Source organism: Lactuca serriola, chromosome 2 (assembly GCF_051521515.1).
Source record: "Lactuca serriola cultivar US96UC23 chromosome 2, Lser_US96UC23_V15, whole genome shotgun sequence".
NCBI classification, from domain to species: Eukaryota; Viridiplantae; Streptophyta; class Magnoliopsida; order Asterales; family Asteraceae; genus Lactuca; species Lactuca serriola.
The window spans coordinates 204,728,494-204,740,490 of NC_136409.1; the positions used below are offsets into that span (position 1 = coordinate 204,728,494).

At 36.3% G+C, this 11,997-nt stretch overlaps 1 protein-coding gene across 1 annotated transcript; it reads right to left on the bottom strand.

Annotated features, from left to right (window-relative positions):
• Nucleotides 1-3,998: 3,998 nt before the first annotated feature.
• LOC145089986 (uncharacterized) lies at nt 3,999-5,149 on the bottom strand. Its single transcript, XM_079028351.1, has 2 exons — nt 4,793-5,149; nt 3,999-4,340 (listed from the first exon to the last, which is right to left on the bottom strand). Exons 1-2 carry the CDS (start codon nt 5,147-5,149, stop codon nt 3,999-4,001), a joined length of 699 nt encoding a protein of 232 aa, XP_078884477.1.
• Between the last annotated feature and the right edge of the window lie 6,848 nt (nt 5,150-11,997).

Genomic DNA, 11,997 nt, shown 5'->3' on the forward strand with positions numbered 1-11,997 from the left:
TATTGACACAAAGGTAGAGATTGTTGGGTTATTTAGTATTGTGTCAATAATGTTTTGTAATATTTATAGTCCATCTTTGTAACGGGCGGGGCCTGTCCACCCGGTTTTTATTGTGCTAGGGTTAAACTATTTATAGTGCATGCATGCACCATGATTAGTATTGATTGTATTAGGCCTGTCGAAAAAACCTGAAACCCGTTCTACCCACCTGACCCCGTTCCGAATTCGGGTAGAATGGGTCGGGTAGAACGGGTAACGGGTATGAACATTCGGGTAATAGGTTAACCCAATAATAATATAGGTCGGGTTTTAGGTATGAATATTTATTTTCGGGTATACCCGAAGACCCGAATTCGTTTTTTAAATAATACCAAATATGTAATGCAGTCACGTACGCACACTTCAAATAAAACAAAACCTTTCGTTTCCTTCTTATGAACAACGTCTTGACAGTCGACGCAAACTTGCAAAGGGATTACGACGCTGAAACTGAAGTCCTGAACCGCCATCACAATTCTCAGTTTCTCACTATCGCACAGAATGAAATTAAAAAAGTACATAACATATTATAAAGATTTGTATTGTTATTATATATGTGCTTGTTAATTGTATGAAGTATTTTCCTACTCAATTCTTTATAAAACCAATCAACATGAAAAAATAAAAAATAAAAATGATCAATAAGTCTCATTTAAGAAATTTTCGGGTATACTCGATAATTACCCGACCCGACCTCAAACACAAATACCCGAAACCCAAAAACCCGAATTACAATATAGGTCGGGTATCGGGTATTATTTTCTTAAGGAAATACCCGTTCTACCTGACCCATTCTACACGAAACCCGAAAATTTTACCAGTTGGACACCCCTAGATTGTACTTACCCTAAACTGCCTTTACAGTAGAAGTTCTTTATTGAGCTATTCTAAGGCAGTGGTTTTTAATCATTCAACACACTTTCGATCATTGTGTTTTTGTCTTTGATTCATACATCTGTTTAGATTCTATCGATCTACTATTTTTATTCTAACATTTCGGATTTCGGGAAAAAAAACTTCAGGATTCAAAACAAGTCCGAAGTCTCATGAACAATTCCGAAATTTCAAGAAAAAACCCTTAAATCTAAAAAAAGTTAAATAAACATATATACGATATATATACATAAAAGCAAATATTTTATTGAAAAATTATGATATTAAATACTTTAAAATGGACATTTCAGACAAAAATAACTATATTTCTTCCAAAAAGAGATTGAAATAAAACATAAAAATAACTCTGAAATTTGAAAATCAAATCCAAAATGATGTATTCTTTGAAAGAAAATTGAAAAATAATATGGAATGACATATATGTAAGAAAATGATTATTTTTTCAAAACTAAAAAAATCATTATTTTTGTTTAAAAAACACATTTATATATATCTTAGATTACTTTATTTCGCTTACTTTTAATTTTAGGTTGGTTATAAACAAATTAGTAAATTATAGTTTAGTGAATTTTTGTAATTTTGGTCCAATTTTTTTAACAAAATTAATCATTTTTTTTGAATTATTTAGAATTCCCGATTAACGATTTTGACCCACGTTTCGTCTAAATTATCTAGATAACTATTATTCCTCTTTTGAAATAGTGATTAGAAGGAAAGACTTGACAAATATAATTTCTAATATTATTCAGCAACTCTATGATTACATACATATAGAAGAAATAAATCACATTTAAGATTTAGTCATGATGATATTTGAGAGTCTCGTCGTAAGACATAGAAAAATCATAATAATTTTTCAAAAATGTTATGAGATGCAATAAAATTTAATTAAACATAATTAACCGAAGAGCTATTATTTATTTCTTACTTTAATTTTATTAAATATATTATGTATTTGTCTTATAACAACGAATAATTTTATAACATACATTTTTATATCATTTTATATTTTTTAGCTAACATATCAATTAGTTTTTATTAAACGATATTTTTTTATCATCTAACAACTAAATTTTTAGCTACGTTCCAAACATAACACAGGTATGATTCAATTTTTTGACTAGTAATTTCATAAATGAATATAACTTAAAATAAAAAAGATTGAGAAAAAGATGATATCGTAAATAAAGATGCTTTGTACTAAATGACAAGTCTTTTTCAATCGAATCGCTAAGAATATTTAATGTGATCTAGGACATTCCAAAAGCAATGGTAAAAAATATATTACCACCTAACGTACACCAAACTGAATGATCCAACCCAAAACCATGAACATAATCGAATGATATAACTCGAATCCAAGACATAGGTCGATAGCATATGATTGAGGCATGTGTAAACCAAACTTTCATTCAAAAAGAGTTCGGTCGCACTACACATTAGACGTCTGTTTTTCATGATACAACAGTCAAAATAGTTGTTGAAGACCGCCAGAGTAAATGAAACTCTTGAAAATTATTTTAGAAATTGTGCATCGAAAATCTGTCATGTCGCTTTCATTTGTTAGAACTTTCAACTCATTATCATAGTGTCATTGTCTCTTATCTAGAGAGCATGTGCATGATATCTTTTAACATTAATTTTCTATATAGAGTATCAACTTTATTATAAACACGCAGAGTTAGTTCTAAACATAATAGGCACAAATTCATATAAATAACACAATACATTTAATATAACTAAATCAATAGACCTTATGAAAGAGTTATTATCATGGACATAAAACCATGTAATAAATCCTCTGGATGTTATAGAAGTTGGAAAAACAAAACTCACATAACGTCGAGCTAATTGTGTTTTTCTTATCAGTTTTGTATGGTCTTTAATGTGTACTTGAGCATCTAGGTTTTACAAATGTAGTATTGTTTGAAACACCATGGGAGAATAAAAAGAAATGAGCATTGGTTGCATGTATTTAATGTTTATTGAGTTAAAATTTAGAATTGATTATCTAAGTTTTGAAATTGCCGCTGAGAGTCTTCGTGTGTGTTCATGTTGATAGCCTCAGTGCACTACTTGAAGTCATCTGACAGTGTGAATGTAACTTGTAGGCTGAAAGAGAGAGACCCAAGTTATTTGTGAGAAGGATCCTTGAAAATAGAGTTGTCAAAGATAATTGAAGACTCCATAATCTTAGGGATTATGTTAACAGTCGTACATAAATGTTAAGCTAAGATTTTAATTTAGTCTTTAGACATATATACTTAATAACATTCTTTATAAATGTTATCCCATATTTTTTTTGGAAACGACAAATATATTAAAAAAGCTCAGCCTAGCAAGATACTAGGCGAGCGGAAAAGAAAACATAGAAAAGAGTTCAAGCAATTACAAACATAAAAAAGGAGAGACTACCCAATCTACCCATCTGATGTCTTTCTTAGCCCCCCTATGTTTACACCAAAGAAATACCATAGCTATTATATTGTCAACAACTATAGTAGGGGATATCTTGGCATTTTGGAATATCCTCTCGTTCCGACTCCTCCAAATCCACCATAGCATGCCATAACATATAGACATAAAAAGTTTCCTCTTTTTGGAACAATGTCCCCAAGAGGCAGCAAAGTCGAGGAATTCACCTGTTTGTGCAAAATGTCGATCATTAATCCCACACCATTGCAAAATCCATTTACGAGTGATACTAGCAGCTTGACACCCAACTAGGATATGATCCGAATCCTCGACAGTTACATTGCAATATCCACATACATCAGATTCAATAGGAACTCCCCTCGATTTCAATGCCATTGCCGAGGGAATACAACCCATACTAGCTCTCCATACGAAACAAGTGACTTTTATCGGGACCATTTTCAACCAGAATACTCTGGGGCTTGATGTGCAAGGGTAAAGATCAAGCTTGGATCTAATGAGATTGGTTGAAAATTGACCATTTGAAGCCGAGTTGCATGTCCATGAGTCATCCAACCTGCTAGGGGAGAACGAAGCAATCACAGAAATGAGCTGAGATAAGAGGGGGGTTAATCCAATGACATCAATGTCTACACTCCAATTCCATTCAAATCCGATTGAGTTATGCGATCTGCCACTTTGCACTTTTTGTTGCACTCCAGCTGATATAATTCAGAAAAATGTCTTTTAAGTGGCATTCCATCAATCCATTCATCTACCCAGAAGAGAGTGTTATTCCCAAATCTGGCCACCTTTTTTGTTACATTATTGACCTGCAATCCGAATTTCTGAATATCTTTTTTGACTCCAACAATATTATTCCAAACACCAACATTGCTTTTGCAAGACAAGTAATTGGACAGCTTATTCATTAGACGATGAATACCCATAATGACACCAGCCCATAATGAGTCCGGATTAGTACGTAACCTCTACCACCATTTTGTCAATAAGGTAATATTAAGGGACTGCATCGATCTAACTCCCAACCCACCTTTCTTCTTAGAAGCAACAACCTTGTCCCAAGCCACCTACCTTATTTTCGAGTTGCCTTCGTTGCCATCACCCTAAAGAAATCCATGGCGAATCTTTTCGAGAGTTTCAATTACACCCACATGGACTTTAAATAGTGACATGTAATATGTGGGGAGATTTCCCATAACAGCTTTGATTAGTGTTACTCGACCACCAAAGGATAAGGATTTAGATTTCCATGAAGACAACTTAGAGTTGAATTATCAATGATTGGCTTCCAATTCTTACACAAATTCATATTCACTCCAACTGGAACCCCAAGCTATTTAAATGGAAGGGAGCCTGACTCACAGCTAAGAATATGAGCCTAATTGTTTATTTCGTTGACCGAAGCCCTTACCCCAAAAACCTTAGGCCTGTGAAAGTTCACTTTTAATCTAAAAGATACATGAAAGCATCCGAGAATTTTGGCGAGACTTTTAATATTAGACTTAGACCATTCCCTGATAAGTAATGCATCATCCGCGTAGAGTAAGTGTGATATGGAAGGACCACCATTTGGAGTCTTCAACCCCGAAAAGATTCCAATATTGCAAGCTGCCTTTAATGCCACGTTCAACCCTTCCATTGTTATGCTGAAAAAGAAATAGGGATAATGGATCCCCTTGTCTGACCCCCCTTTGAATTTTGAATTATTTAGTAGGGGAGCCATTGATGATAATTGATGCTCGAGCTGAGCTAAGGCAGTGACGACCACACTCGCCATTTTTATCCGAAACCCATTTGACACATTCCAGAGTCTAAGTATTCCCAATTAACCGAATCGAAGGCCTTTTCAAAGTCCACCTTGAATAGTAACACCTTCTTTTTTACTCTCTTTGCCCATGAGCAAATCTCGTTGACTATTAATGGGTCATCCAAGATATTCCTGCCCTCCACATATGCAAACTAAATATCATCCACCCCATTTAATTTCCTATTACAGCTTTGAGATAGATTGCTAATACCTTGGTAATAATTTTATAGAGAGGTTCGATTAAGCGTATGGACCAGAATTTCGAGAGGAAAACAGGGTCTTTGACTTTAGGTATTAGAGTAATAAAGGATGAATTACATCCTTTAGCAAGTTTCCCATAAAATTCAAAGTATCTTATGAAATCCATAATTCCATCATAGAAAGTATTCCAATATGTTTTCATGAATTGGAAAGTAAATCCGTCAGGACCTAGGGCTCGGTCACCACTACAGGCCCAGATGGCGTTTTTCACCTCATCAATGGATATAGGATCTTCCAGGTTGGCGGCATCGGTTGGAGAGATGGAGCGAAAGAGTGGGCTGACCAACTTTGGTCTAGAAGGCCAAGGTTCTTTAAATTTATCCTCAAAGAACTGCAAAGTTTCAGACTTTATTTCATTGAAATCAGTTTTCCACTTCCCGTTTATTGATAAGCCCTGGATCCGATTCTTCCTATTTTTACTATTAATGAACCCATGAAAAAATTTTGAATTTTCATCACCATCTATTGTCCATTTGATTATGGACTTCTTTTTAAGATCCAAGGATTTAAGTTTTTCAAGCTCTAGGATTCTTTGAACTCCATTACTTAACGTCTTCAACTCCTCATCTGATAGAGATCGAGATTCAGTAGCCAACTCCAAGCGTGCTTTCTTAGCTTTAAGATCAATTAGCTCCTTGTTTTCTTCTTTAAATTTCGTGTTTCTCCAATTTTTTATAGCATTTTTTACGTGTTTGAATCTCGCCGTTAGCTGCAAATGACTGGTCTTATAACCTTTGAAACCTGACCAGGCAGTGATAACAACCTCATTGATTCCCTCCACCAAAAGCCACAAGTTGAAGAAATTGAATGGGGGTGGCCCAAAATCCACAAGGCGGGAGATCAAAGTAATTGGGGAGTGATCTGATAACTCACAACGGAGTGCAGTGACAGCAAGAGATTGATGTTGTTTGATGAAGTTGGCACAAGCAAGAAAGCGATCTAGTTTACTTAGTTTAGGGCCCGAGCGACATAAATAAGTGTATTTGAGGCCTCCCATATTGAAATCCGATAATCATGCCTCCAATATAAAACTATTGAAATCATGAGCACTTTGGTGACAGAAAATAGAGTTAATTCGCTCATCCGGTCTTCTAACAGCATTGAAGTCACCAAATATTAACCACTATCTAGGCTTGTTGCGTATAATTTCAATGAGTTTAGCCAAGAGTAGAGCTTTCTCCCTGATCCCTTGGGAGCATAGATATTTGCAAAGATGGTGTGCCCATTGATACCAGAACATAGACCATTTACAATTAAATAGTGTCTCAATTTTATTACCTCCACCTTCTTGAAGACTCTATTGTTCCAGATACTTAATAGGACACCAGAGCGTCCATGTGAATTCATACCCTCGTATTCAAAATCGGAAGAGTCCCAGCACCCTGAGATGTTAATTTTCTTCAAATCAACCATCCGAGTCTCTTGAAACCATAGAAAGTTGATTTGATTTGCAATTTTTAATGTCATAATCGAGTTGATCTTGTCGTCCTCGTCAACCCCCCTTATATTGTGTCACACCACCGGACAAAGGATGGCGGAAACATCTGAGGGTGGAGGACTCCATGTATAGTATCACAACAAGTGTATAATAGTGCTTAAAGTAAAACAACCATCATAAATATAATTGAAAAAGTTACACCATAGTATGAGTTTACATGTTTCTAATTCAATTACAAAATGATGACCAAAAACGAAATGTTTGATGATTTAACGTCCCATCCTCAAAAGCTGTAGATTTCATGTTTCATTGATTTCCTGAGAATACAAGTAATTTTAAAAATGTCAACAATTAAGTTGGTGAGTTCATAAACTATTGGATGAAGAGTTTGAAAATCCTTTGTTTGTGAATGTATTGCATACCAAGAAAAATCCCTTATTTTCTTTAATAAATGTTATGTAGTCTTAAATCCTAAGACCGAGTGTATGTGTGTTTCGAAATTTTAACGGAGTGTGCAGTTTTAAATAGATAAAACCCTTTTTAAGATAAAATTTCCCGTAAACATATAGTGTTGTTAACTCCCTATGTGAGTCGCTATAACCATACTATGACTAGATGACCTGCTACAACGTTTGTCAGATGTTTAGAATTTGTTATGACATTTGTCACCCGTAGACCTGCAGGTCCTGCTGTAGCTAGCAACAAGGTGTGGGGTGTCAATCCTAATATAGATCTATACACAATTATCACGCTCTCCCTACAAGAGACTCTGGTTATAACTTACAGGAATTTTAACCCATACTCTAGGAGTACAATGAAGACGTGTCTCACAATTTATGTTAACGAGTTTACGTGTAGTATGTTTAGTAATGCATAACTATGCTCCTTATGTTCCATCTTGTATGTTTGTAATGCTAAAGGACTCTTACCATCTAGAGAGTGCCTTTTGTAATTAAATTGTAACTTAACAGAAAACGTGTGTAAAATATGAAGTCATCAAAGACGAACACTTTGTTCAACATGTTACAAAGTGTTATGAAAGTTGTAAGTTGCGAACTAGTTTTTAACCCTTCTGCACTGCTTTTGGAAAAATCATAGAAAAATCATTCAAAATCGAAATGCAAATCCGTAAACTCTCAAAGTTTAGGAATTGTGTCTAGTTTGTTCACAAACTTTATTATGATTTTTAGAAATCTCTAACTTGTGTAAAAACGTTCATATTCACAGACTGGTCCGGATTTATTTCTGAAATGATAGACAGTTTTGTTAAAATCACCATAACTCGTGGAAAATTCGTATGGAGATGTGAAAGTAGTAATTTAAAGGTAAAAACCTAAACTACTAGCATATGAAACACGTTTTAAAGATATTAGGTTTAAGATAGTCAAAACAGTCTGTGAATAGGACTCAACTTTCTTTGAAAAGCTGATGTATGAGTTTGAGTGATATTAAGGTGTGTTAACTTGTATCCCCCCCTAAAACTTGAAGAAAACATAAAAATGTAGGGGTATGAACTCACCTTGTGTGATTTCTTTGCAGTGGATGATGAAGAAGGTGAAGCTCCAAGTCCATAATACTTGGGGAAAGCTTAGGAGTTCAAGGAATCTATGGACAACATGATGATTTTCGAGTAAGAATCCTGGTTGAGAACTCATTAAGTGATCAATATTCAAGATGATTGATGAAAGACTTGTTGGATTAGTGTCTAAGTCCATAACTATTTTGGTATGTACTTGACCCGATGGTGCATGGTCCTTTTGGGTTGCCTTCACCAAAGCAACTTGATAGGATGAATTATGGAGAGAAAGGATTAATTATGATTTATTAATATATTATGAGAATAATATATTAAAGGAGAAATCATATTGTTTAATTAATATTAGTCAAGAATTAATAAGAATTCAGCTTGTGGCTAAAAGAGATTAATTAAACTTAAGGGACTGAAATTGTAATTATAAGATAATTGCAATTGGGCTATGGATTACCTTATAATATAGGGTTGGACGAATTCTATGGGTAAACCCGTTAGAAATCGTCCAAGGCTTATTAAAGAAGGGTCCATGGGCTGCTTAGGGCTTAAGCAGTCAGTTTAGGGTTTCCTAGTTCAAAACCTTAATAGCCTACATCTATTTAAAGGACCCTTAAGCCCCAAAAACGTGGTGAACAAGATCCTTAGGGTTTCCACACGTTTTGGGCAGCCTCCTTCTCTTCTCTTCTTCATCCTCTTGCTCTTGGTGTTTGTGAACCATTAGAGGAGTGACATTTGTGACTCTAAGCTTTCTAAAGTCATTACAAGAAGGATTTGAGATTGTTATTGCTACATAACAATCAAGGTATGATCTAAACCCTAATTCATATATTATATTGTTTATCATATGCTAGATCTAGGGTTTAAAGTCTTGGATGAATTGCATGTACAATAGAGAAACCTAGATCCAAGCATTAGGGTTTGTATGAGCACATAGGATGTTCTTATAGCTAAAACCCATCAAGACTTACCAAGGTGAATGTGCATGAAGTTTCTTCCAGTGGCTTGGTCGACTTCTAGAGAGATGCGAGAAAAAGGAAAAATGTATGTTGGGGGCTGCACTTGGGTTTTATAGTGAAGGTTGGAGATCCAAATGATTAGATTCGAGAAAGATAATCTGATGGAGTGTTGGTACAAAGATATGGATTTGCCTAGGTAATTGGAGAAATAATGCCAATAGGTTGTCATAGAGTGGTTATGGGAAATAGGGCGTGTCATAACTTTTTGGGTAAGTCAACCATCCTTTGGATAAAGTTTTATACAAAAGATACGATGTGGAGTGATGTTTTTCTCTGGTCATGATTTATGAGGGTGAGCCCTCGCTTATTGTGGCTGGACTTGATTCTAGCTAACTACAAAGGTGAGTCTGGAGTCAAATTGCTACATCTGGGGTCGAATAGCCAGGTCCGGAGTCGATGCGAAGATTCCAGTGTGCGTGGAGTCACCTGATTCCGGATTTATCATATTCCGGACTCAGATGGCTTCAGATCATGAAGGCTCTTTTGTTTTATGGGGTTTTTCTCCTAGTTTAGAGTTGTGTGTCTGAGGAAAAATGGGCAAGGAGTCTCGATTTGAAAGTGGATCCGGACCGAAAGAGGGTTCCAGAACGAAACAGGGTTCCAGACCGAAAGATGGTTCCGGTCCTAATAAGGTTGTTCCTTAAGTAACTTCCCGTTTTGAATGGTTTTTGACTAAGTTAAGGGTCGAGATGCCCTGGTTGATTATGAAAATTTAAGAGAGGTTTTCGAGAAAGGCCTAGGAGAGATTTCACATACTTGGAGAGATTGAAATAGACCTTGTCATAGGCCCTTATAAATGTTTTCCTTCGTAGATCGAAGGTCGTAGGCTTAGTTACATCCTATTTTGAGTGGTATGCACCCCCAAAGGGTACATAATAGTGTCTTATAGAGTTGTTATTTCCCTAAAACTGATTAGGGTTTAGAATTTTTGAACATTTGAAACTTTCAAGTGTTACTTTGCATTAAGATTTCGAGTCATACATTGATAAACATAAAGCAATCCCTACATATTAGCACTAGTTGAGTTGACCAGTTGGACTTTCATTGACTTTCTTTGACTTTGACTTGACCAGAAGGTGACGGTTGTCACATATTGATAGACAAAAAGTTCATCTTGATACATTTTCATCCCCACATTCACCCATGACCTATGCCAAAACCTGGTCATTGGCCTTGATCTCGAACCCAATGGTGGTGCCAACCTCAGCAGTGGCAGCAAGCTCGCAGGTGGAGGCTGAGTTGCATTCCACAGACATATTGTCTTCTCATTTGTGTGTTATAGGGCTTAGCGATGGGATTATTGGAGGGGTTCGCTCAGCCAGGAGAGGGGCATGGATATTACTGGAACAATTAGGATCGTTATTTGACGGGCTGGCCGTCCAGCGCCTTTTAAGTCTACCACTGGCGACAACATTAAGGTATGTGATACTGTTTGGAATGGACGACGTCTTCAAATTAGCTGGGCTAGAGAATGTAAAGTTGGATGGGAAAGGCCCAAAACATCCAAATTTCAATAAGTCATTACTAGGCCCATATTCTCCGATTCCAACATTAGGAGTACAACCAATGATTGGGATCTCTACTGTTTTAATATTAGCATTAATCTCACCAGGTTCCAAACATGGAGAGTCCCGAGGAGGAAGATCAACGGTTGGTGCATCTGCGTCGTGCCCCTGTGTCGCCGCCTCTCCACATCCATGTGCTGTCGGAATTGAGTCGGTCCGGTGATCATCGGATCCGCCCCGGGACTTACTACTAAGAGCTGATGTACGTACTCTTAGAATTATCTGGACATATTTCACCATCTTCTATGTCATTATCTATGTCATTCATGGCATCTGGGCCTATTTCACCATCTTCCATGTTATTATCTTCATCGTTCATAGCAGTTTCTGATACACCATCGTCTTCTTCGTCATTGTTACCTGAAACTTCCGAACTATCTTCCACCTCACGAGAGGAGGATGTACCAAAGGGAGAGCCTTCATCAGCAAACTCAAATACACCAATCCTGATAGTTTTCCATTCGCAACAGTAGTGACCTCTTCATTTATCCATCTTCCATGTGAGGTAATAATGCCAATTTTTATCATGGAGAGATATGTTCTAGTAAACATATCTTCCATTGGGGTAATGATTTTCCCTCGATGTTTAACAATTCTGGAAAGATTTTCATCATCCCAGTATCTCACAGGAAAACCCACAATTTTCACCCAAGCTATTCTCTCGAATCTTGATTCAATCTGGTCTCCCCTGGATAGCCATCTAAACCACTCTTTCCATCTTGAGTCATCAGCAAGGAAGTCTCTGGCATACACTGATGCATGAAATATGAGTGCTACTTGTAGCCTCCCCCTCCCCCCCCCTCCCCAAAAAAAATACTTAATAACTTCCATCAAATCGTTTCCCTCAACCATAAATCTAGGCAAATAACTAAGAAGATCTAAGTTATGGGCTTATCTGATCAGGACTGATTTGCTTATCTAGGAGCTAAAGGTCGTGTCTGTTTTAAGTACAATCGATGGACAAGGATTAGTTTCTATTGATCAGTTAACGGCTCCTGACACTACAA

What these genes read in the sequence shown, in the direction of transcription:
- LOC145089986 (XM_079028351.1), bottom strand. Translation starts at nt 5,149, where the DNA reads ATGGCGAGTGTGGTCGTCACTGCCTTAGCTCAGCTCGAGCATCAATTA. An exon ending in TGAACTTTCACAGGCCTAAG is followed by an intron (nt 4,341 to 4,792) that starts GTTTTTGGGGTA and finishes AAATGGTGGTAG; the next exon opens with AGGTTACGTACTAATCCGGA.